Source organism: Zonotrichia leucophrys, chromosome Z, assembly GCF_028769735.1.
Source record: "Zonotrichia leucophrys gambelii isolate GWCS_2022_RI chromosome Z, RI_Zleu_2.0, whole genome shotgun sequence".
Lineage (NCBI taxonomy): Eukaryota > Metazoa > Chordata > Aves > Passeriformes > Passerellidae > Zonotrichia > Zonotrichia leucophrys.
This window is the reverse complement of record NC_088200.1, coordinates 38438828-38466594: the sequence shown is the minus strand read 5'-3', so window position 1 is coordinate 38466594 and position 27767 is coordinate 38438828. Positions and strand designations below refer to the sequence as shown.

The 27767-nt window shown below is 35.8% G+C and overlaps 1 protein-coding gene across 1 annotated transcript in view; it reads right to left on the bottom strand.

The window, feature by feature from the left end:
• SMARCA2 (SWI/SNF related, matrix associated, actin dependent regulator of chromatin, subfamily a, member 2) overlaps window positions 1-27767 on the bottom strand; it is a 115168-nt gene that overhangs the window by 48136 nt on the left and 39265 nt on the right. Inside the window, exons 8-24 of the mRNA XM_064735304.1 lie at window positions 26420-26593; window positions 26041-26214; window positions 21260-21430; window positions 17665-17718; window positions 16049-16179; window positions 15798-15858; window positions 14313-14413; window positions 13880-14027; window positions 12111-12274; window positions 10418-10484; window positions 9741-9851; window positions 7990-8232; window positions 7581-7694; window positions 5869-5976; window positions 3342-3428; window positions 2364-2410; window positions 816-982 (exon numbers count right to left, since the gene is read on the bottom strand). Coding sequence (XP_064591374.1) covers window positions 816-982; window positions 2364-2410; window positions 3342-3428; window positions 5869-5976; window positions 7581-7694; window positions 7990-8232; window positions 9741-9851; window positions 10418-10484; window positions 12111-12274; window positions 13880-14027; window positions 14313-14413; window positions 15798-15858; window positions 16049-16179; window positions 17665-17718; window positions 21260-21430; window positions 26041-26214; window positions 26420-26593 — 2122 coding nt within the window. The remainder of the gene's footprint in view (window positions 1-815; window positions 983-2363; window positions 2411-3341; window positions 3429-5868; window positions 5977-7580; window positions 7695-7989; window positions 8233-9740; window positions 9852-10417; window positions 10485-12110; window positions 12275-13879; window positions 14028-14312; window positions 14414-15797; window positions 15859-16048; window positions 16180-17664; window positions 17719-21259; window positions 21431-26040; window positions 26215-26419; window positions 26594-27767) is intronic.

The following is a 27767-nucleotide window of genomic DNA, read 5'->3' as shown; positions in this document are numbered from 1 at the left end:
GCACTGCCTGGGCTTGCTGTGACCCAAGGGCGGTCTGTGAATCTACTGAGGGTACCATTCAATCCCCTCATCCAGACCATCCACAAAGATATTGAACACTCAACAGAGACATTGAACAGAACAAAGATATTAGTATCTAAAATGTTTCTAAACCATCTTTTTGTTTGAAGTAATAAAACATATCTACACATGAAGAAATTGAGACTTTTGATCTTCCTGTGAAATTCAGGCATCACACTGAAATTCAGCTACCTTGAGAAAAATTAATTTATTCCACTGGAATACAGGCCTAACACTGGCATTATCATCTCTTATGATGAGAAGATTTTCAGGTAACTTAGATAGTGATGACTGATTGGGAACCTTGGATTTTAAACCCTATGTGAAAAAGAGATGAGCCTCGAAGCAGCAAATCTATACATAAGCTGCATTCCCGGTATAGACCTGAATGTTTATCAGAAAAATCCACTAACCAAATGGTCTGCAGATTGAACAGATAAAACAAAACACTGAAAGAGACAGAGAGAAATACTTCTACCAACAGAAGCAAAAGTACGTCTTTCTCAGTACCTTCCTTGTTTGGAAGAATATGAGAAATTCTACTAAACTGCCACTGAAGGGTCTACTGGCATAACTTCATGGTACATACACTTGCAAGACTATAAAACAGTATTTTGAACCTGTTTTCACTCTTGTATAGTCACAACACACTGTTATGAAAACACTGGCAAGAAAATCCAGGGCTCCCACGCCCAAACTAATGAAGGATACTACCTCTTATCTTAGTATTTATCCTTTTTTTTCATTTAGCTTACCATCGAGGCGCAGGTAAAGGAAATTTCGAAATGCAAAGTAATCTTCCATAATGGTCATGAGTGATGTCATTTGACAGAAAAGAAGCACGCGATGGTTAGTAGCTCGTAACTTTGGTAGAATACGATCGAGTAGCTCAAACTTCCCTGAGGCCCGATAAAGTTCAGCTCTGTTGGAGAGAAGCAGCAAAGTAAATACCAGAATAAGCCCACATTTAAAGGTCTGTAGTCATTATCATGTCAGAGTATAACAAAAAGACTAATTTACTTAATCTAAACAAGACTAATAGCACTTTTCTTTCTTTAAAACTGCACATGTTGATGAAAATAAACACATTCAAAGTCCCATTTTCCTGAATTTTTTTCAATTACAGAAATTGTGCTTTCAGTCACTCAATTCTTTTTCATTATTTATTAAAACAAATACTATTTCTTAGCTAAATAAGCATTCTATAAGCTAAGATATTCACCTCTTGCTTTGTTTTCAACTGGTATTAAAAACAACTTTTAGTTGCAACTGCAGTTTTAAATTGTATTCATCAAGTATTTGTTGGAAATTACCCCTTTTTTCACTCAACTACCAGACACGTAGAAGTGAAGTATTGCAAACGGAACTAATATATGGAGATAGTGGCTGGAGTCTGACATACAGTCTTTAGCCATACAACTTGGTCATCTCAAACAGTATTTATTTAGCTGCTTTGATTAGCTACTCTTTTGTCTTCTATGCAAGAATTGCAAAACCAACTCCTAGCACGGAAATGCAACCCACAACCCAGAATATGAATATAAGTAAACAGAACATCTGAATCAACACCACAGTGATACACTTTACAGGAATAAACTTCATGCAATGTTTCTCTAACCTTGAGTCTGCACTCTCACAATACAATTTATCATTAGCAATGGCACAAAATCCAGATTATACACAGCCTTCTGATATGCACTCATCTGTAATCAGCCTAAACTGTTTAGGAGACAAGTATTTTGGTATACTAGCTAGGGACACAAAGAGTCTGGTATACTAGATAAGGAAAAACTATATCATTAGTACCTAAACAGGAAGAAAGTCAGGTAGATCATAAACACTTTTGGTTTAGAAAGCATGCATTAACTTGACAGCTGCACAGAGTGTCAAGAAAAATAAAACAAATCTTTTTCATTTCAGATAATGGAAGAAATGCTACTTTAATTTGGAAAAGAGATAGTAAAAACGGAAAAGTAGAAGGCGCAAGTAACAATAAAGAGAAGAAAATCCTAACAGATATCTCTGAAGAGTCATCCCAATGAATTTCAGATGGTATATTATTTCAAAATAAGAGAAAAGGAAAACAAGAGTCTTTTCTGTCTACCATCCTGAAGGAGATGGACAGTCATGAAAAGATCTTGTAACACTTCTATTACTACTAAGTTTTGCTTTACATATGTGCCCTGTACTTCCTCTGCCTGTGTATGAAATGCTTGAGTTCCCTAGCATGTAGCTTCCAGAAAAATAAAGTGATCATTAATTCCAATACAACACTACGGACAGCAGGAAAAACAGAGAGTTACCCGTTAATGACTCCATTTGAGTAGCCCAGATGTTCAGCGAAGGACTCCTGCAGAGTTATAAGCAATAAACATATTACAAAATACACAGCAGCCAAAAACTACAAGCTCTTCTAGAAATCAAATTAAATATATGGGTATTGTGGTTTGCGTTCAATGATGTTCATACTCTTGGAAACCACCTTGTGGCAACAGTGCTCTGCTTAATGTTTTTCTGTACAATTATTTGAAATTCATGATTTGCAGAACTGACTTCTGCAGCACACATTTTACCAGATTACAAACATGGTAGAATACCGATTATTAATTTATACTGATCAGTGGACGATCCATTCGCAAATTATTCAATTTAATTATTCAGCATACAAGATCACGAAGAGAGAAAACTACTACAATAATAGCAATAATAATAAAAATACTGTATCACAGTAGGCATTTAATTATATTTTCATAAATTTGGCTATATTCCAGATACCTATGAGCCTTTATATCTTTTCAGATATATTACATTGATATACTTAGGTCCTATTGAGAGATGGTATACAGACAGTACATTTTTGCTGAAAAACAACATGGATAGAATAGAACAATTGCAGTCGACACTGCAGAAGATTAGCAGACTGCTAACTACAGAGATTCTACACATTACATTTTGAACCAGTGTCTATATGTAATGAATTTGGAGTACGCAAATGCGAAAAATAGCTCTGGGTTGTCTTAAATTAACAAAAAACTCTTCACTTTTTAATGACACTGCTCCATAAAATTAACTATTTTAAAAACAGACTTTGGATTATCAATAAAAAGATGGCACTTGTTCACTATAATACATTTTTTTTTCTGAATCTGGCCCTTCCAGTATAAATTATGTGTACAGAGATGTCTCCTCCCACACACATAAGCTTTAGCAGCAGTTTTCTACTATCCTATCCTATTTTATTGAATAAAAATAACTCTCGAAATCAGACCTATCAGTCTTACCTCAATATGCTGAAACATGTATGGGTGATTGCATATCTTTCTCAACTGCATGATAGTGTTCATAAGAGTTTTTGCTCCACCTTTTCCCTATGGATACAAACAATACAAACTAAATAATTAATTTCTTAGCTTATGAATATACCCTTTCAACATCCTTTTATCCCAAATCCAAACACTACATCATTAATTTAAAAAAAAAAACAAAAGGAAATCAAAACACAACAAAACTCTACAATAAGAAAAACAACAAACTAGGATAAATCAAAACAACAAAAATCAAGAAACTATTGTCTTGCTGTATAAATTCATATGTCACAAGGATGCTCTGTAATGAAAAAGGAAGACCTGGAAGTAATTGACAAAGTTCACTACATTTCTACCTGCAGTATTCTTGATGGGAAGCAAAGCATCTACTATCCTGATTATTTATACTGTTTACTATGAAACCATACAAACTTCATAGTGTCTGAACCATCTAACAGAAGTAATTCTAGCTGGACAATTTTATACTCAATTGTAGCTTCTCCAGTCTGTTAACTCAATATATGGGTTTCTCACTCCAAGTAAACATCAGGCCAAGCAAAACATCAGGCCAGAGATACTAAAATGCTAAAGCTCAACAACTTTGTGAGTAATATTATTTAAGGAAGTATATTCTCTAAACATACACTACAGGTAATAAAACATACACTACAGGTAATCTTGTAGAACCAGGACACTAATCAGACACTCTGGTGTAACACTATACAGTTAAAAACTAACTGCAGCTGGTCAGCATACATTTGAGACCATTGCATCATATTAACATTGCCAAAAACCTGTTGCTTTTAATGCCATTTTGTTTTGTTTCCACTTTATAAAAATGTGATCAGAGTGGCATTAGTATTCCAAGTTTACTATATGACTAATTCAGATTTATTTTAAAAATCTTAGCCAAAACAATTTTGGTTAATTTTGACCAATTTTGAGTTGTAGGCTAGGGGAAAATTCAGTACTTAATTATAACATATATTAGCAATATTCTAGTCTTTTCTGGGAAGTACACTGAAATCATAACTTTCATCTAGAGATAGTCCATTTGAAGGGGGCACTCCATATATTTAAAACTTGGTTTTGTTCTTTCTAAGATCATGTCTAATTTGCTCCAAAAATGCAGTTCATATTTGTTATAAAAATAATTTCCTAGAGCTTTCCATCTGAGTGAATTGTCTCTAATCTCAGCTGGGTCCAGGCCAGAGCTGCAGAAGGACATGATTTTTTTCGTAACACAATGGTTGCTTGATCATTGAAGCTAAGCAATCTTAATGACCCCCTTCCTTTACTGACAACAGGTAGCAGTGATAACAGAGTTTAATTTAAGATTTTTAAAAAAATCAATTAGGAGACAGTTGCAAGAAAGGAAAAATTTTAGCCCCCTGGGGAGAGTGGAACGCAAGGGAAGTGTTCAGATGACAGCAAAGGCAACTTTAACTGGTTAATCACACAGGTCAAGAAACAGGTAGGGAAAAATACATGGAAATGTCTGAGCAGATGAAAGAAAGACCAGAAAAAGAAGTGGAAGACTGTGATACAAAATGAACTTTTTTAGGGCAAACATAAAGACACCAAACTGAAAAAAATGGATTAAAAATACAACTGAGAAATATGAATTAATGTCTAAAAAGTGTTCAAACTATGAAGATGCGTTTCAATATCCAGTCAAAAAGAGCCCTTTTTCTAGAGTTTAATTAAGCACCAGTAAAAAAAACAATTTGACTGCAAAGAACTAGGAAGGTAAAGTAAGATACTGAAGAGAAAAATCACCAAAATATTTCTTTGTACCAATGCAACATGAAAAAGGATAATGGAAAGACTATATGTGCACTATATATACACACTAGAGGGTGCAAACTGAAACTCTTATATTCTAGATATTCTGTAGTGTCTGTTCAAAGTATTTCGCATTTACAGTATTTCAAATTTGTTATCACATGAGAAGTTGAAGAATGGCAATTTCTTGACTCAGTAGTGACTGAATCAAACCCCATGACAGCATAAACAACATTTACTACTACAAAGTCTAAATCTGACTATATGACTTTTAATCTTACTGATCTCTTAAAGAATTTTGTCACCAACAGATCTTGTAAGGATGAATGCCAGCATACAGTCCTAACTAACTGAAACAAGACTTAACTAATAGCTCTGAAAAACAAGATAAATTATCTTCTCTAGCCATCACTCCCACAATCACAATTATTCAGATATATTACTGAATTAAGCTCAGCCAAGGAAAATGCAGTTTTTTCTCAAACATTGCCTGTTTGCAGCAAGGCAGTGCAACTACACTGAATACAACTGAGTGCAACTACAAATCCTTGTGAATAGCTGCTGTCTTGTAACTAAAAGGCATGCCTGAAATTTCTCTTCCCCTGGGAGATACCAGCAGTAAGGATCTATATATTAATTTTTTAAAACAGAAGTCATGTTATTAACATGTTCACTCATAATACATTATTTCCTTCATATTTTAGTCTTTCATTTGTACCTTCTTGTCTTTTTCAGAACCATCTGTGAGGAGGATCCCCTTGGCTTGCATGTGACGGTACAGGATCTTTTGAAGAGCTGACATATCACATTTGATCACATATTCCACCTGGTATTTAAAAAAAAAAACCCAAACCATGAACATGCTGGCATAATAATGTTAGTCAGAACTAACTGCAAGTTCTTGTCATTCTACAACAAAACAAAAAAACCCTACTGATCTTCTATCTACCAGATCGCCACATAAAGTTTCAATGACCAGCAATACAAGTGCAAGCACAGAAACGAGTATTTATGAGTCACAACTGCAGTGAGACAGCTGGATCCTAAAGATGCAAGATTACCAAACACACTTTATTTCTCACTCTCTAATTTTTAAAATTTAAAAAAATAACTTAAAACTAATTTTGAAATTAACATGCAACTAAAAAACTATTTTATGTTTAATAACCAATTGAATTTATTTTGTGTGTTAAGCAAAAGCAAAGCATCATAAAAGTGTGTTATGAAGCAAAGCATCATAAAAGTATCATCACTATGTATCTAGTAATTATAGAGTCTAACTGGCATAATGTTTATCTAGACTGCCACCATTTTCTCAACATCCACTAAAACACTAGGAATTAATACAGTATTGTATGATTGCTACATTCAGGCTGACTTGCTCAGCTTTGCAAAGCTATATTTAGTTCTTAACTGCATACTAGATTTAAAAACAGTAACAGAAAGACTTCACACACCAATTTTATGTAATTTTTTCTACTGCCCAATGTCCAGATTATAATCACTACAGTTTTATTAAGTTATGTCAAATAAAAACTGTAACATAACAAAACCACACTAGTGGCTAGAAATCTTTCAAGCTATGAAGGAAAGACAATGCGTAAGATTCCTCATGTTTAATAAATAAACAGGAAGAAAACTATCAGGTTATTTTCTCCTCAGAAAGACAAGTGTATAAACTCCTTAAAGAGAAGTGACTTTCTTTAATGTTTACCAACATTTGCAAGAGCAAATGAACTTGATTAAGCTTCTGCCCCCAGGCTCAATCCTCATGGCTGGATAAACTCCTTTTTTCAGATAATGGCAACAAAAAGAAACATGGCCTTCTCAGTATGAGTGTGTGTATAACTTGAAAATTTTGCCTCTCCAATGCCTATTACTGGATTTGTCAGTGGTTTGATTTAAGTATTATTTTCAAATGCAAACATCTTTTATTCTCAAATAAATTCTTCTGAGGATATTGAGAATTTGACTTTTGAAGGAACAGAAATCTGCAACATAAGTAGTATTTACATGATTACAAAGATGAAAAATAATTTAAAATGCCTTTCTTTGTATTGTCTCTAAGCATCTGTACACAGTTCTCCATTCATTTAGCACGTCAGCTCATAACACACCTTATAAATATTTCAGTTTGGTTTGGTTTTAATCCAGTTTACCTTAAAACCAACTTTTCCTTATCACACCTTCCAATTTTTTTTTTTAATTTTAGTTGCTGTTATTCTGTGAAGAGGGATGCAGAATTGCAGAGGAGGACACAATGGGACAAAATAGTTATCCAGAAATAAAAACAATTTCCTTTGAAATCAGAAAATAATTTTATGTATAAAAAAACAAACACTAAAGAAGTCCTGTTCTGCAAAATAAATCTCAAAATTTAATGCTTAGAAAGACTATCAAACCCCTTCCAAAACTCCTCTCATTGCAAACCTTTTCTGGGAGTTGAGACTCAACCTCCTTCTTCAGTCTTCTCAGCAAGAAGGGCCGAAGCACTTTATGCAGACGACGGATGATCAGAATAGTTTCTTCCTCATTTAAGTCCACCTAGAAAAGTTTATAAAAGTCACTACAAGGCAACTCAAATATATTAGTTAATGTCTTCTCTCACATGGAATGCTAAGAATGTGCAATGATTATTTGCATCTTACACCAAACTGACACCAAGTCAAAAAATGCAGTTTAAATCTTAAAATTTTGGTATTATAAAAAAGGGGTCTTTTAATTATGCTAAATTCTTAACATAACTAAAGTTCAAACACTAATCCTTCTTAGTAAGCTCTTTTCTGTTTTCATCAAAGTGGTTTATTTCTGATCTTTTAAAAAAACACTGCCACAGTACCCTTTCTCCAGTCATGGCAAATGGAGCATTGAACCACTGCTCAAAGGTGCTGCAGCTCTTGAAAATGGTTGGAAGAAGGAAATTGAGGAGAGCCCAAAGTTCAGGCAACTTGTTCTGCAAAGGAGTCCCAGTCAGCAGGATTCGCCGAGGGGCCACATAGTGAGTATTCAAGACCTGAGTCAGCTTGCAGTGATGGTTCTTCATTCGATGGCCCTCATCTACTATCATGTACTTCCACCGAATCTGGAAAAAAAAGAAGAAAAGTTGGCAAAGTTAGAACAGGCCAGACTTTGTCAAGGTCCTTGCAACAAGTATAAAGAAAAAATACTTAAAGCCTGAGACATCAATCAGTCTCAACCTTGATGAAAGCCAAATCAAACATTATGCAACTATCAGTGTCCTTGCTAGCAACACACAGAGAGACAAACACTAGGTACACTCAACCTGATGATGAATTCTGACTGGAACTGAAACAGTTAACAGCAAGGAGACTCCTTCCATTTTTGGGAAAGAGATTGGAATGACTGGCTCTTCAAGGCCAGAATATGGTTCACAGTGGAAAAAAAACCCCATATAAACTGCAAATAAATCTGTCTGTAACAACAACCTTCACAGGAGACAAAAGCCTTTTCAGATAAAGGTGAGTATGCTCATAAACAACAGCAACCCTGAACTTTGTTTCAGCTAATACTATGTTTTTACTTGAAAAGAAAGCAGCATAAATAAAAACATCTCAGTTACTGCATTTTCAACTAAAGTATCCATTTATTAATATGAAATCTTAAATGCAATCACAGCAGATGTTGAAAGCTGTTGTTCAAGTGCTCTAGTTTCACCTGTACTACACATACTGACCATGTGACTAGGAAGGCCTCAGTTTGTACTTTTACACGTGCTACCTAATTCCATTTCCCAGGACAGGATGTGTGGCATAGTGCTGTCCTATCTTTCAGAAAAAGTGGGGGTAAAAAAAGGAAAAAGAAAATTATGTAATCTCAAGCTGTCCTCAAGCATTCAGAATGATACTAAGAAAATGCACTGCCTTTGTATTAGAAAGGACAAACAAGTGATAGGCAGTAAATATCCAGAATGCAACAGATGAAAATGAAGTGAAAATGAAAATAAAATAAAATGAAAATAAAACTACAGGAAAACCAATATGGTTTCTTTGTATAGCAAAATACCTCTGCTTTGTGCAAACATGAAATAGTCTTACAGTGTAGCAGGCTTTTTAAATTAATTATATTTGATACCTACCTGTAGAGAGACAGTGAGCCCCTAAGAAGTGCAAGGTGTAGACTCTTTAGCCTGGATACCAAATTCATGATATAGGTAACTAGTCATGTGGGGGAAAGTGACCACAGAGCTGGAAGGGCCCTAACAGGAGTCAGTTTCAGGACAGAAATAACCGAAAAAGTGAAAAGTCACTGATGCAGATTAGGCTGAATATTATGCAGAGGTGAGAAAAGTCATGTTCTTCCAAGGACAGCCAGGTATACAGTACTGACAGAATTGCATAAAGGAATTAGTCCCCTGGACACATTTGGGAAAATCCTAGTGTTTACAGAAGGGACAGCTGTGACTGAGAAGTTCAATTATAAACTGAGAAACAGAAATGTAAATGAAAGAGATAACTTTTATTGAAGGAAAGAACAACCAGGAACTTTCCCATAAAATAAAAATGTGTTTTGTGGTATGTACCACTTGAAGGTGTCTGGGTCTTGCTGTAGAGACATAATGGTCAAAATTACCTTAGCAAGGATATGTTTGTCCTTTATGATGTACTCATAAGTAGTTAAAAGAACATTAAATTTTCCACTTCGAAGCTGAGGAACAAGTGAGCGGCGCATTGCAGGTGTACCCTAAAAGAGAGAGACACGTGAGTTTTTATTCTTTACTTTGATGAAGAAAAAACATTGTTTTTATGAATTAGCAGATAATAAGCAATCAGATGAACCTGCAATCCTACCATACTGTGAATAATACATTGATAAAATTCCAGACCTTGTCAGAGAGCCTTTCTTAAACCTCTGCTAGACTGTAACGCTGCTGATGGGGCTCATGGAAATATAAAGCCAGTGGTCTGGTGTCCATACAAATTGCTTGGCTATATCACTACTACAGGAGCCAAACAAAAAAGCATTTAGCTAGGAATAAAATGTTAGGTAGTTACCATACTTAACTCTCAGCAGAAGCCTTGCAAGTGTGATATTTGGTTCTGCATTTTGTACAATGATTTACAGCTGTTTTACTTCTACAGTCTTTCACAGTTTATGATAGTCCTCTTAGCATGGCTAACTAACTCACACTGCTTAGTACATGACAAAACCTGATGAGCAGATAGTTTAAAAGCTTGCAGAGACAGAGGAAAAACTGTCTCTAGCTCTCGTTCCTTCAATTCTACAGTCATATAAAAAGCAAATCAAACCTTGTAAGATATCTTCACCACTGAAGGAGCCCATTTGTCAAATTCATATGTCCAATTGGATAAAGTCCTATAGAGATTATAGAGAAAAAGTAACATGTTTCATCATCTGCAGATCAAACTTTTTAAGTGTTTCCAAGTGGTTGCCAGCTTTTTAACACATTTTATGTAATCAACCCACATAAATAAGAACTTCTTTTAAAAATGCACTTTATATACATTGCAATAAAATACAAGCATCTCAGAGGGAAACAACAAGAAAAAAAAATGTGTGAAACACTCATTCAGCTTGTATTCAGGGCCCTTTCTGAAACCAGTAAAAGTAGTGTTTTACATGCACCTTTATACTCTGGAACATAGTAACAAAAAGAACAGTGTCTCTGGACAAAAAATAGATTTGCAAGTTCCTCTCTACTAGATATATCATACAAAAATGGACACTACAGCTTTTCAAATACAGCCCAATTAAACTGACAATAGACTTTATCTATGCTCTACTCCAGCAGAACTACTCATAGTGCCACTAACCACTACTTTGAGGATCCATTCTGTTTCTGCTGTTTTATCCCAACAAAAAAGTTGCTATATAGTGAAGCTAATTGCTATTATGAGACAACAGCAAAAAAAAACCCTTGAGGTTTTTCAGCTGCTTGTATTTTTATCCTCTTCTTAGTGGACCACTGACGGCAGCAATACTAGCAAGGTAGAAAAGGCAGAGAAAGGCAGCTTTTAAAATGTATAAAAGAAAGAACTTTCAGCTCTTCTGACTTTAAAAAAAAAACTCTGGAGTACATAAAAGAAATCATATTTTTTACTGTGCTGACATGAAAATTGACATTAATAACACTACCACTATTTTTGTTTTATAGATCTTCTCCCAGGTGTTTCTTCTCAAACTAAGCTTATCATTTGTGTTCATACAATTAAGCACACCTGTGGCATTTATCTTAGTTAATCATTTACTACTACAGCACAGCCAGAAGAGAGGACACCTCAAAAGAAGTCAAGAGATGACTACAAATCAAATTTATCCTAATTCTAGAACAAATTTGCATGCTCAGCATAACTGGTGGACAAATTAGCTAATGAAATTACCAGGGAACCTCTCAACATCAATCAAGTCAATTACACATAAAAATAAGATAACAAATCCTCAACACAAGATTTTCACAATGACTGACATTTTTTATTCAAATCACTAAAACCCACACCTGACCTTTGGAGAAAATAAAATGCGCTGAAAGAAATTTATATAACAAGCAGCATTTTGGAAAGCTAAGGAAAAGCAAAAGGGGGGGCAGCACAATAAACAATCATAATCTGCACACCTGATAAAAGTGTGCATGTCAATCAAGGCTACATATATCCAGGGATACCTATACAGTACTTGAAAGATCAACCTCATTAAAGCATGCTTGCATGGTATCAGATGAGGTACCAGCTGCTTAAAGAATTAAGCAAGAGATTTTTATTATCAGTTAAAAGCTGAAAGGTGAAGTGCTTGCATGCAATAGGAAAGAAAAAACATCCCCCTCACTTGGCTTAAGAGTGAATTACAGTAAATTCAATACAGCTTGCCAAAATTAATAGAATCAAGTGTTTTACCAGCTTTCTGGTTTTGCCAGCGTGTTGTGCTCCAAATAAACCAATCTGCAATGGTTAGGACAATAATGCCAGAACGAGACCCATTACTTACGACAAGGGAACAATGATGAGATAGGGGCCATTGAGTCTTTTGTGCTCCATCAGGTAAGTGATCAGAGCAATAGTTTGTATTGTCTTTCCTAGTCCCATTTCATCTGCTAAAATTCCATTCAGATTGTTATTATAGAGAGAAACCATCCACTCCAGTCCCTGGAGCTGAAATGAAGAGCAAGTTCCAGTTATTTAAAACCCACAAAAATAATTAACAATAAATCAGCAGCATGGAACTAATGTTCTGATTTCCCTGTCTACTTACAAGTTGGATTTCCTTTAGTAATACTATATGCATGGAGACCCCTGCCTATCCTTACAAGGAAAACATGTTCTGTTTAAAACACTCGGTAAGATGAAGTCAGATTTCATGTATAAAGGTTTTACTACTGCACACAAAGCAACAGAGGCACTTATAGTAAGGCTGATAAACACCACAGCAGGTATTTGTTCCTCAGTTTCAACACTCTCAAATGCCGAAACTTTCTGTGTCTATTTCATGACATTTATGTGTGTCAATTAAAATCTTTCAAAACCAAACTCGTCATAACCGCTCAAAACACGAAGTCTCACGCTTGCCAGCTGTATCACTGGTATGCTAAAGCTCTTGTAGCACATGTCCACTTAGTATTTGCCATTCAAAACTCCATGTCAGAGTAGGCCACCTTTGTCCAAATATGCCTTGTGTATAAAATTCCAGAGATGGAAGGAAGGCAGAGTTCTGTAGCTTAGCAGTATCTACATATTAGAATTTCACACTCCAAGGAATACTGCTAGAAAGCACTTTTCCCTTCTCAGACCAATTTCCACATGTGTGTATCACATTACTGACACATGTGTGAAGTTTCTGCTCCTCATATCCAGAGTTTTGGTGTGTCCCATGCATGGAGAGAACAGGAAATAAGGTGGCCTGAGAAAGTTCAGAGGGAAAATTCTACAATACACTCTTGAAGTAATTGTCTGTTTTTCCTGCAAGACAGTATCCAAAAGAACATTTTGTAAGGCCAATTTACTGGCCTTACATACATGTGGACTGATTAATATTTACTACTAAGTCATCAAGAGCTGACTGGAACCTGTAGTGTCACTCTATAAAGTCACTTCAGAACTGAGGAAAGCTCTTTTGTCTACATAGTTATTCTTTTATATATACGAGCAATGTTCTGAATAGAGATAAAATGCAGGTTGTTGGAGTTCACCAGAAAGTTGTGTGATAGCAGAAGAGCAGAAAATATGCATCAAGGACATTTTCAATCACATGTCAATCTAGCTTATATCAAAATAGTAAAGGTCTTGGTTACTAAATCCAGCGAAAGTCTGTGAAGAACACGTGACACCAACCTCCATAGCAAAATATTTATCTTATTTTCAAGTTGCACCTATCACTGCCCCAAAATATTAGGACCTTAATTAAAAATAAAATTCTAAACTTGTAAATATTGGAAGGAGGAAAATACTGTTAATCCACCACAAATTAGAAGAGTAAGAAATTAAAGTACAAGTCAGAGAGAAGGATATCAAAATCAAAATATTGTTCACCTGCAATGAAGAAAAAGTAGAGATAGCTGTAAAAAGTTTGTATTATTCAAGGAGTATGTATGTAACATTATCTGTGACAGGTATCATTGCTTTGTCCTTACTTCCAAATTCTAACCTACTAGAGCCTTTGTATTTCTTAACAAATTTTCAGTTTGCCATTTGAAAGGTCACACTGAAAAGTTTAGCATAATCCCAAGTTTTAGGTATTTTATTGTTTTAAGGATTTCTCACCTGGTAATGTTTTAATGTGCCATTAATAAGAAGGGAAGACTGCTTTTCCACCCTTTCAGTGATAGCATGAGCAACAGTGTAGTAGGACTGAGACCCTCTAGCACTATATTGCATGCTATATTCATCATCCACATCTTGTTTCGCTGTCCTGGAAAGTAGAAAAAGAAGTCAAGTGAATTCCTACAAACAAGTATTTTTTGACCGTGGCTTACATGTCTCAAGAAACAGTTCAAGTCCACAGCTGTGAGTGAGGTGAGTACACCAAAGAGTACAAGATTATAAAGAGTATACAATTAAATTACCATGTTCCTTCTCCTGCAGGTATCTATACCAGAGAAGTAAAACAATTCACTGTAATCTACAGAAAGCTACTCTTGTGAAACACCACTGTTAGATATCACAGTTTCTAATAAAAAGTACTTAAGGAACTCACTCAATGATTTGCTTTGCATCTTTCTCAGAAACTTCCTCACTGTTAGGATCCAGGAGTATCTTCTCATCTGTTTCTAATTTGCTTGATTCTTCTTCCTCATCCTACAGAAATATAGAAAAAGAACGGAAGTGCTGGGAAGTGTAATGTGTTCCTCAGTCACACTTTCAAATGGCGTTCTCATACTGGTAGCTATCATTGGTCAAGTGTTTTATGACAGACATCTGAATCATAAGGTTCAAATTACACTTATTCTGCAATAAAATTGCACTGCAGCATAACAAAACTATTAATTTTTGACATACACTAACAAACAGGAAGTCAATAATACTTTGAAATAAAAATTATTTTCCCCTGTCAAAGGCTTTCTCAGACTACCATATTCATGGAGAGTATTCCAATACCATGTGGATTTTTTATGTTGTATTCTAGATGTCTGATAAACTAATAAGGCTTAAAATACTGTCATGTACTATTGATTTAGGCCTCTAGTTTCTTAATTTTTTAAAACCAGTTATTTTTACTCTTCTTGAAATAACTCATCTTTTGACTACTATTGCAGCAGATAACATTAACTTAAAATCTCACTAAGTGAGATTCTAAAATCTGACAGATATCACGCCCTTCTCTCCTACCTTAATACTAACAGACATGTAGAATTACATAACCAGAAATTATTCCTACAAACACACACCATAACATCATACAGTCCAGTCAATTTCAGTGGTTGTTTGGTCTAGTAGTGTAAAGACTGCTAAACTTAGGAGATCTGAGTACTATACCTAGTTCTGCTACCAGACTTTTGATTGAACATGGTCCTTCTCTATTCCTCATTTCCGTTCTCCTTTAGAAAGTACTGATCTGAAAATGCTATGCAATTATCACTATTCATTATTCATTATTCATAGTATGTAATATGATGACCCTGCAAGGCTGGGATCTTTGTATGGGTTAATGGTAAGATTATTTTCAAATTTTTTATAACAACAGTATTTAAATCACCATCCAAATACTGAATCAAATAAGCCTACCCTGAAAAGCCTGAATATAAATCCCTGTCATAATGCCTAACATTTTAATACACATAAGTAGTAACCACGATTTTTATTGCCTATAAAACCTTCAATGCATAAACTTTGAAGATGTTAATTTCACTCAGCACACAGCCACAATGCAGCATTTTCTTAGATGTATTTTAAAACAGGAACCTGCTAAATCATCTGGTTCATTACCATTTATAATCAGAGTAAACTATTTACTCTTCCTAACAACAATTACGAGTCAGGCCTTTACAGAGTATATAAAGAACAAATGCTAAAAATCAAGAACTACAGAATCAATTAATTTTCCCGTTCATAACAGTCTTAAAGCATCTGCACATATGCTATCACCTCTCCTCTCTTCATTATGAAGAAGGGGAAAATGAATATGAAATAAGTTCTTGTTTTTAACTGTATTGTCACAGTATTTCTTTTTGAAGATACATACCTCCTCCTCATATTCAGAGCCACTTTCATCTTCACTGTCTGATCTGGGAGCAACTTCATAGCTGTATAAAAACGACAGAAAGATCATGAATTACAGTTAAAAGGGGGAAGCTAATAGGTGCAATACATCTCCCACTCAGCTTACATACAATAAACTGAAACAAGAATAGAATTGGTAAACAAGAAAGTATAACATGAAACACATCAATGCAAACAGAAAAAAACAGTCTACTTTGTATACTAACTACTTACCCAGGGTTCATTTCCAGCCAAGCATCCAGCTGACTTGCTTTGGGTGCTTCTGGTCCCAGAAGAACTTTGCCTGTTTCAGTGTGAGTCACTTTGACTGGAAGGTCACTCATCTGACTGCTCTCATCTATGGGCTAAAAATTCAAGTGACATTTTACACTATAAGGCAACTGAACTTCATACTTTTCTTACATAATAAGAAGAATTAATAGCACTATCAAAATTCCAGTTCTGTACAACCAGTGAAGTTCTGTTACTAGATGCCACACTTTCCCACTAAGCAAACACAGAGTCACCGTATTTCTGTGTGTAACATACTCTATGTGACATCCACAAATGTATCCCAGTATCTCAAGTAAATTAACAAGAACAACATGGAAAAGAATATGCTACTGGTTTTCATGGACCAAGACACAAGTTATGTATTTTATAGCCCTTTAATCCTGTTGTTTATACCAACAGACATCTGTAATAAAGAACATACAGTGACCTTATGGCTTTTTTTTTTGAGAACCAAGAATCAAACAATTCAGTTAACTTTCTAAGTAAAGGCCTGTCCTAAATATTCACTGTCCTAACTTCTTCAACTAAGCTGATGAAGCACCTGTAAGAACAAAATCTCTTATCTGTGTTGTAACAGAACTAGAATAGTATAATCACTCTTTATGTTATTTTTTTGCCCTGTTTAATCACAGATTTTTTTACTTCAAAAACTTTTTGCCTTCTAAGACTGTTTTTACCCAAGAATATTTTCCAAATAAATACATATGAGCAAGAAAAACTAATTCTGAACAGTTCTAAGTAGTGACTGACAGAGTGCAAAACACAGCCAGTTTCCATTAAACTGAAATTACAGAAATATTATGTGCATTTTCCTTGTGCAAATACAAATATGCTGAAGTATTTTTGCTATAACTCTAACTATACTAGCAGAACTATCACTTCCAAGTACAAAAGGAGAGCACAAGTAAAACAAATACAATTCTAAAGTCTTTATATAAAAATGAAGTGGAATAGAAAAATTGTATTAACAGAAGAGCTCTGAATGAGGCAGCATATGCTGTGCTACTGAATGAACAATATTATCTGAAGAATGACACAGAAAAATTACTAATTTCCATTTGCTTCTGAGGAGGAAAGAATTTTCAGATGTCTTAATCCATCACAGCACTGTACTCAGTCCTGTGACTGCAAGATAATTACATGCAATGTCAACAATGTATTTTTTATAAAGATGAGAAGATTGACTATATTGTGTTCATATAGTGTTCGCACTCAAACTAGAAAGTAAGTTGTCTATATACAGACTGCAAGAAAAATATTTCTTGTAAGCACATTACAAAACTGAGAGGCAGACTTCATCATGCTCAGTGATAGACTCAATATAGTTTTCATTTTAGTCTTTGATTTTCAGGAATTGCAAAAGGCTAGCATACATGTTAACCTACATAATTATTATTTCTGTTTATAAAAAACAGCTCCTAGAACAGTTGTCATCATAACTCTTTTTGAAGTTATAGCCATGACACACAATCCAGAATAATCGCTGGAAAGTTGGTTTTTTTTTTAAAAAACCAAAAATAACAAGAAGCAAAAAAACACCTTGTAAAAATTCATACCTCTCCATCAGGACCAAGACCAGATGCCACTCCTTCTGCATTTTCCTCAGCTTTCTACAACAAATAAGGAAGTCATAAATACTATGGTCAGATTAAAAGTACAGAAAGTATACTTTATATGATGTAAATATTTTGGATCATGAATATGTTTCACTTATATCTGAACAGCCTGGGATTCACGTTTTTGAAGGTGTGGATGGATATAGGCAGAGATAAGCCCAGAGCAATTAACACACAAAAATAATTTACTAACGTAAGGAGGGTACCTACTCACTTCAGTCCATGATATAAATCTGCATGTAAGAAGTGGTTGGCCCACTCAATTTCCAGCTCAGACCTAAAGCTTATTTGCATTATTATTTTATAATGCAAATAAAATAATATATTATTTTCATATTATTTACTATTAACTTCCTCTAAACTGCTTTAATCTCCTAAATGTGTCAGCAGGCATCACAGATTGTACATTTATGCAAGGCAGTTTAGTCTCGTGTATGTATTTCTGGTTTTTTGGTCTGACAACTAACTAGAAGGAGTATTTTTGGAGCTTTTTGCACTACATTACAATCGTGTGTAGACCCTACTCAAATTAGAAACAAAAAGAACCCAGGAGTTCTTCACTGGAGAAAGCTATATTTTCTTCTCTCCAACCTGAGAAATGTGCAGTATATTCTTAAAGGCTTATTCTTATTTACCTCACTTAAAATGTGAGCACAGTATGAGGAAAACAAAAAGACATATAGTTTGCTTCTGCATTCAAACTTTCCTACACAATTCTGAGCAAGAAAGGACATTTTACAGCTTCTCCTTATGTCACACTGCTGACTTTGTAGTACTATAGCAAAATATTCCGGATACTAAAGTTAAGAGAACAGCCTAACAACAAAAAGCAATCTCTTAAATTGTGTTTAGAGATAAAAAACTTCCAAGTATTATTAAAGCATGTGATCAATAGAGACCATCAAGTTATTCCTTTTTTTTTGTTTAAGAAGTATACTTGAAGAATAGCTGCACTTCTCAACATTGATATAATCCTTAATATCTGCTTCGGCCCTTTTCTTTGCCACTAAATTCCATTATCTAAAGTATGTACTTGAAATGAATAAGCAGCAGCTGATGCTCAGTAGGAACAGCAATACAACCTTCCAAGCTGCCTGCATCAGCACTTCGGTGCAGCAGGTGTGACTGCTGACAAAGAAAGGAACTGCTCCAGAAGTGAAGATTTTAAATAAACACAAGGATAAGTTACGAAAACCTTATCTACTCTTGGCTGAACACACTACATTGACTGAGAATACTTTTTCCCCGGATGAACCAGGGCTGGGATCCATTCTTTTACGCTAGAGAATGCTGCCTAATACATAAATATTGTTATACCTTGGCTACAGGCAATGGAAAAGAACTTTAAAACTCAAATCACAGACAAGTAGCGAGCATCAGCGCTGCTCACTGTGCAAAAGACATAACCTGCTGTGAGAACATTAATAACCTACAGTTCAAAATTTCTGAAATCAGAACATATTACAAAGAAAATAAATGTAAATAATGACAGACATCTTGCACGTTTATTTTGGACCATGCAAACAGATCTTTAATGTTGACAACTTAACCCTGGAATTGGGGAAATTTCAGTATTTAAAAGCAGGAAGGCATGTTTTGTTAATTTGCTGCATAATGACAGGAAAAACTACTAACACTAAAGTGAAAAGCTGCACTGCAAGTTGAACTAGCCTGGAAGATGAAAATCTCATATGGAATATTTTTTCTTTTGCATGACTACAGTAGGAAGCTAAAGACAGAAAACACAAATAGAGGAATATGAAAGAAACAAACAAGGAAAATCTATCATGAAGATTACAGAAACTGTATCCCAGAGAAAGAATGGACTAATCTCAAATTTATTCTACTAAGAATATAAGGTTCACTCGGATATCTATAATGAGCCTGGCAAAGATTATTTCTTCATCATCTTCCTCACTGCCATTTCTAGGCAGTGAGGAAGATGATGAAGAAATAAGTAAGTACAAAACATTAACTACAGTACTAGTAAATTAAGCTTTATTACGGATTACAAAACATAAAAGTTTTGGAATTGAAAGTGTATGACTTGCAAAAAAGACACAGTGCCCATTAAATGCAATGTGTTCCACAGTCATGGAATGACAAATTCATAGAACACTAGATTAAAATAAAGGGTAATATTTGTGTGAACTCCTACTTCCTTCAGATGAGCAAAAGATTGCTGGAAAGAAGTTAATTACAAACAAAAAGAAGCAGATGACCAAGACAGAGCAAACTTTTTTTTCTTTTTTTGCTAATTTTCCCTTAGGTCTTAGGGCAGGATATATATAAACACTGAATATTATTTACAGGACATATTTCCTTTCAACCTCAGTAACAAAAAATTACGTCTTTACTGACATGTCCAGAAAATAATACTGTTTCTAATACATACTTAGACTAAACTGACATAGAAAGAAACATACCACCTATGTGGACATACTTCTTTACATTATTACAGTGATGCAGTTCCTTCACTTGCTGTCTCAATGATGATTATCTCTACCGTGCATTTTGTACATTAATCAGGCATTTTCTCTCTGGTAATACAGGCCAAGAACCCCATCCACATTACATCTTTATTCTGTAGACAGGTTATTGTTCCTATGCTAAGAACATACTCTGAGGAATAGACTTTTTTTTGAGAGCAGGAAAAAACATGTACTGTTTTTTAGGTCATTAATGTCCAAGATCAGTATTTTTTCTATGCTGTTTTTTTTAGCATATTTCCAGTACTGTTAGCAAACCCTGTAAGCATGATGCTAGAATTTGTAGCAATAATTAGTAGCAAATCATGCATGGAAATCGATTATAAAAATTCTCTTACATATTCTGCAAGAGGCGAAAGGTACTCTGAGGTCGTAAAAAATAAAAAATAACTTCTTAATCACTATTTCACACATAGAATTATTTTTTTGAAAATTGCACTGTTCAATTTCAACAACTTTCTCTTGCATTTCATATGAAGAAAAGTAAAGAAAAGTGGAAAGTTTCAATTAAAGGTTAAAAATGTACAATGAATAATATTACTGCAAAATATTAATTTACTATAATAAACCTAGCCAAGTTTATTAGCCATTTTCAATGGTCCTAACAAAATGGACTTCACCAAGTATATAATATGGAGGTCTAAAATATGTGTTCTGGATGAGACAGTTACGCAACTCAGACTCTCGCCATCTTCTTCCCAGAACGTATTTTTGATACATTGTATTCCTTTTGGGTACTATAATCCTAACTTATACATCTGTCCCAATTTTACCTGTACAAAGTTCATGAGCAAATTAGTGTCATGAGGAGATCATCAGCTAAGAAGTTTATAATTCTGCCTCTTATCACCTTCTCAGTTAATAAAAGCATAGATATATATTTCAATAAAGAGATAGATGAGTTCCCTCAGTATTAAGAATTTGGTGGTGTAGATTATTTTAGACATGCTGATACATGTATGACAATCGGGCATCACCACATTTATCAACATTTAAACTGGATTCGAAGAAGAAATGGCTTAAAAATATCAGCTGTAACTACTTGCCTTCTTTCTTCTCCTTCGCTTCTTCTTCTCTTTGGCTGCTTGTGCCTGTTTATGCTCCCATACCAGGTTAGTCAAGTTAGCCACATACTCATCTGTCTGCTGCAACAAGTAGGCCAGGCGTCTGTCTTTCTTTTGATCAATCAGCTTACGGTACCCTTCTTCATCTTCGGCCTAGTGACACAAAAGTGATGTCAGTCATGACAGAAATGATGGTGAATGCACACCGTCCAGCTCCCACGTCAGTAATGAAGTGTTATCTTGGGTCGTTATGACCTGTACCAAGGGGCAGCTACATGGGTAAAGAGCTTGTTGGATGTCAGGCCCAGAGAGACATATATATTTGTATCAGTCACAGCATCATAGGGGTTGGCAGGGACCTTTAAGATCATCTAGTTCAAATTCCCCTGCCATGGGCAGGGATACCTTCCACTAGACCGCACTGTTCAAAACCACATCCAGCCTGGCCTTTAACACTTCTAGGCATGGGGTATCCACAACTTTTCAGAGCAATCTGTTCTAGTGCCTCACCACTCTCAGACTAAAGTATTTCTTCCTAATACTTACTCCAACCATACTTCAATAGAACCACAGAATCGTTATTAACACTGGAAGACCCCGAAGATATCAAGTCCAGACATCAACTCGACACTGCCAGGTCCCCCAGTAAACCATGTCACCAAGCACCACATCCACATGCTTTCTGAACTTCCCATGGCAACTGTTTCAACACTTGACTGTTGCAGACATTTTTTCACAGAAATCTTTTCTTTGAGATTTGTTCATCTTCTGGGAAACAGAGCCCCAGAAGAAGAATGTAAACAATTGTTATCAGCTGCTGTGAAATGTAGCAGGTGTCCCTGTGATTGGCTCATCTTCCATGTGTACCATTAAAGGCCAATCACAGGAGCAGCTCAGAGACAGATTCCCTGGACACAGAACTTTGTTATTCATTCTTTCTATTCTATTCTTAGCTTAACAGCTCTCTGCAACTTCTCTTCTTATTCTTTTTAGTATAGTTATAATGTATTATATATCTTATATAAATAAATCAAGCCTTCTGATCAAGAAACAAGATTCTCGTCCTTCTCTCACCACAGTGACCGTCTAAAGTCACTGTAATACTTGACAATTCCTTCAGTGAAGTATTTTCTTCTATGAAAAATTCAGTCTAAACCTTCCCTGGCACAACCTGAGACTGTTTTTGCTTGTTACCTGGGAATATGAACCAATCCCCACTTTGCTACAATCCTCTTTCAGATGGCTGTACAGAGCAACGAGGGCCCCCCTGAGCCTCCTTTTCTCCAGGCTAAACTCCAGGTCCCCCAGCTGCTCCTCATAGGACTTGTGCTCTAGACCCTTCCTCAGCTCTACTGCCCTTCTCCAGACATGCTGCAGCACCTCAATATCCTTCTCCGAGTGGGATCGTAAAACTCAGTAGAGGATTTGAGGGGTGGCCTCACCAGTGCTGAGTACAGGGGCTCAATACCTGCCCTGGCCCTGCTGGCATAGGCCAGGATGCCATTGGCCTTCTTGGCCACCTGGGCACTGCTGGCTCATGTTCAGCTGCTGTCAACCAACACTCCCACATCCTTTCCTGCTCTGTAGCTTTCCAGACACTGTCCCAATCTGGCGCTGTCATGACTCAACAGGGCAGGGCACTTTGCCATATCACTGGCCTCGGCTTTTGATGTAGTCCATGATACGACTGGCTTTCTGGTCTGTAAGTGCAAATTGCTAGGTCCTGCTCACCTTGTCATCCCCCAATAAACCCAAAATCCCTCACTGGAAGGTGTCAGAGGTCATACTTTGTCTGAAGACACTATGAAGAGCCATACTACAGGAGTCCCTGCATCATGTTGTGTTTAACATGACTATCAGTGACACAGAGAAGGGATGGAGGGTACTTCAGTCAACTTTGCAGAGGACATGAAAACACAGGGTATCTGTCAATGTGCTCAAGATTTGGGCTGCACTTCAGAAGGACCTGAAAAAAGCCTTGAGCAATCTGTTTTGAACTCAATGTTAACACTTCTGGAAGGTGGTTCAACTAGAGAGGGTCTGTGAGACTCTGAGACAGAGAGGAGACACTCTGAGACAGAGATTCCACAATTCTACACATTTCTTACTCTCACATTTCCTACTCTTCTAAGGACTAGAAAAATCTGCAGTAGTTATGACTGACAATGGAGGGAAAAAAAATCAATGCTACATTAGGCAGATTGAATGTCCTGAAACAGAGATGGTAAGTCTCCTACAGAGATGACTTTTTGAAGACATGAAGTTCAGGCAGTTCACCAAGGGGAGGAACACAGGAGCTGGACATAAAATTGCATTTAGTCCTTTTTCCAGTATGAATACAGACCCTTTTCTTCTAGATGTCATGTGAACCCTTCTTTTTTTGTTTATGCACTGCTGTTCTACTCTGGTTTTATTTAATCTCTGAGATAGAGTTCACTATCAGAAAAAGGATTCACCAGATAAACCCTATCTGAGTCATCCTGGCAACTTCTGCATCCTTGTCATACTGTGTAAGTGTGCTGGACATACAACAAATATGATTTTCATGTGCTGTGATGATATAATGCAGAATATCAGAAAAATACAAAAAAGCAGCAGAGGTGCCAGAGGTGCCTGTCTCAATTTTGGCTGAAACAACAAATTAAGGAAGTATACAGTGCTGTATAAAAATCAAACACAAGCAATAAATACTTTAAAGACGATTACTTTAAAACACAGCACTCTGGGAGATCTCCTGCTTTTCTAGAGACACCAGAATAGCTACAATGTTCAAACTGAGCTTGCAAAACTGCTTGCAAAATCCCATTGCTATGTTCAAGCCATCAAAATTACAATACTCAAACCCCAAGTTTTCAGGAAAAATAAATTATCATTACTATTGTTGTTGTTGTTTATATTGTTTCTAATGTTGCTGAATACACAGTCTGTGTAATCTACCCAAGGTACTTCTTTTAGATATTTAAGCTTGTCTTGACAACATCTTTTAAAATCACACCAACACCCATTTTTGCATGATACATATATAGTACTGCTAATGAGCTGTGACACAATCACGATTTCTAATCACAGTAAATGAAGAGAAATCTGTGGAATGAATTCAGCATTCCTGAAAAAATATGCAAAAGGTTTTAGACACAGCACATTTTCATAGACCATGGCAAGCATCTGAGAGGAGATGATGCTTTCAAAAAACCCACTAGTACACATCTGTGAATTCCAAATTCACTACAGCTGGACTAGAACTAAATAGGCAAATAACCCTATTAACAAAACATACAGATTGGTTTCACAGAAGGATTTAATTGAGCAGTAGGTGGAAAACCCTAAGCTGAGAATGCCTATGAAATTTTGTATGTATGGTAAGAGCTTAACCAGTCTTGGTGAGGTTTTAGGGGAAAGCACTGCTCATCTGGAAGCACTGGTATCCTGTTCCATTTCTGGACATTCAAATCTACTTTGTTCTTTTCAGCAGTGCACATCTTCATTACTTATCACACTGCATGGTCAATTTTACATAAGCTGAACCTCACAATACACATAAGTATTTCCCAAATGTCAACATTGCTTTTATTTAAAAATCAGCTCCTTCTCTGCTAATAATTAACATTTTTACATACTAGGTTAGACAAACTGATGATGATGACCTCCAATTACAAAAAAAGCACTGTAATACTGATTACCATGTAATTTTAAGAAATGCTCTAGGGCCTACAGATCTGTTATTCTCTTATGCAACTTCTTAATTTACAAAGCTTTCTTTTCCAAGTTTCTATCATTGTTATATTTAATTTTTTCTGCATTTTATTTTGTGATTTTTAAAATGAAACTGTTCAGCCCAGTTTCATGGTGGGAATAGATTCTGGACAGGAACTAGCATTTATATCTGCACCTCTATTAGATACTTACAGGTTTTTGCCAGCAAGTTACAAAGTAAGGTTGTCAATTTCCTTTCATTCTGTGTTGGTGAAACATTAATAAAATGTTAAGACAGAGCTAACCAATGTCTTGAAGAATTTTTTCTACTCAAGTCACTGACATACTTGTACATATGCACTGATCTTTCTACACTTTGAATTCCAGAATTATTTTAACTCCTAAAATCTAGGCAGCCCTCCGACTGGTTCCACAGCATTCTGAAGAGACATGATTATACATAAACCCATTTCACTCTGTTCTTACAACTGATACTGTGAGGGTATAGGGAATGAAAAACTATGAAATGGTGCAGAGTATGATCTGAATTATTAAATGGGTAGAACTGACTGGTATTCATTCTCAAAATACATGTGTTACTATTATTGGTTATATGTGGAATCAACTGTATGTAAAAACTGTGGAGTAATGCATGAACAAGTTAATCATCTGGAATCTTCCAAACTATAAACCTAGAAATAAACCAAAGCCCATTATTTGTAAAATGGACCAATAACCCTGCAATCATACAGAAGGGTTAATATGTGAACTTAATAAGATTTAGTTGCTGCTATTCAGAAGTGGCAGTGATAAGTTTTCATGCTAGTAAAAAACACCAAGATACTTCTATACAAAAACCTTAAAAAAGCAGGAGCCTTAAATTCAACAGTATCACACTACCGGTAACAGAAACATATGTAACAAAATGTAGTTTGGATTTATACTTTTTTCATTACTGAGTACTTCAAACACAAAATGCATGGGAGTGGCTGAGATAATATATAAGCATTTTAAAGGGATACAGTACATAACTTTAAATAAAAAAACATCTTCCTTCCTCTACTTCTTACCATTAGTCTCCTCATTCTTTCTTTCTCAATTCTCTCCGTTTCTTTTTTCTGCTCACGTTCAGTATTGGCATGCCAAGTTGCCACAGCTTTAGAAAGCTTCTGAATTTTCCCAGCAACTGACCGGTGGTACTCTTTAAAATCTTTAGCATGCTGCAATATGCTATTCAGGTATTCCTAGAAAGAGAATCAAGTTAGTGCAGGCAGTCCGACCTAGCAAGGATTTGAAATCAGGAATGTAGGAGTTCTGCCAATTACTTATCACAGCACTTGGAGTTTTTTAAAAAACTCCAAAGGTAAATAAAATATGTAAAAGAGAACATCTGCACAGCAAAGCAAAATGCATTTCTGTCATGGGGCAAACCCTAATAAGTTAAAATACCTGGTGTTTCTGCCTACGCTTCCTTTCCTGTTCTATCTTCTGCTGCTTTTCAAGCTTTTCTGTCATACGAGCCTCTCTTAAAGTTTGCCGCTTGCTTCGTTTGTAGGCTTTGGAGTTCAGCGCTGTCTCCAGTGTTGTGTCACGACGCATACAGGCTACTACCTCTTGTCTTAACTACCAGTGGAGGGAGGGGAGAAAAGACAAACATTCAAAAAAATATAATAGCTCTTAATAAAACAACTTTAAACACTGCTCTGGCAGAGTAAAAAAGTAAACAATTCAAAAGATATCGCAGTCTCTTCTTCCGTTTTCATTATAGTTCTGAAAAGATACAGTATTGATACAGTTGCAACAGCTACATCTGTTACCCTAAACAAAAAACTTTAACCTTCAGAATGGTCAAAAGCATTAATTACTTTTAATTATCATTTCTTCCCTCCTTATAAAATGCTGATAAGAACTGTCCTGCCACAGTAAAAGGGGCTAGCCTAGATGTTACACCATCAAAATAAAATGCAAATGAACCACATACATAACACATTTTCTAGTGCTGGACCTGAACATAACTGACAATCTGTTTCACTGCCAGCTGTGGGAGTGAAGACAGGTGGGAGAGGTAAACATTAGGAGCTTGAAATGGTACTGCCATAGTCCCAGCAGCAGAACAGGGAGAGCCTGCTGCTTTTCATCTGACCTCTGACAAAACTTCATTATAAATGAGTGCCAAGGGTAGAAAGGAAGGAAGACTTGGACACCACGGCACAACTCCTGCCAAGGCTTTTGTCAGGAAGTATTTCGGTTGACCTGCCAAATCACATCTTTGTTCTTCCAAACTAGCTGTAAAAGCCAATGGCAAGAGGCCTGTAGAAGTCTGGCAGTTTGATTCCTTTCCTGAAACTAATTTGTAGATACAGGCACTCAACATTCAACTCATTCAACTTATACTTTATGTATGATCCTGTTATGTTTCATTTTCAAAGTCTGCAGCATAGTGGAAATACGAAAAACAAATCACAGAGAAATACCACACAAAACACCAACACACAACTTTTATTAAAACAAGGGGACTTGTGGAAATACTAAGTATGTCCAGAAAGAGGTATTTGTTGAGAAGATCTGTGATGAAAATCAGCTTGCAGTCTATGCAGAACTTATTCTTTGTACCAATGTTGTGTTCATTTTGAAAGACACAGTTCTATAGTCACATTCTACACTGGAAGATAAAGCAAGGAACAAAAGTAGCCCCTGCACATTTTCATTACCAAGACAAAATAAAATCTAACATTTCTGTGAGTTGCTTGTTGGTTACATGAGCTCACATGCACGATCTGCTTACACTTTGCAATAA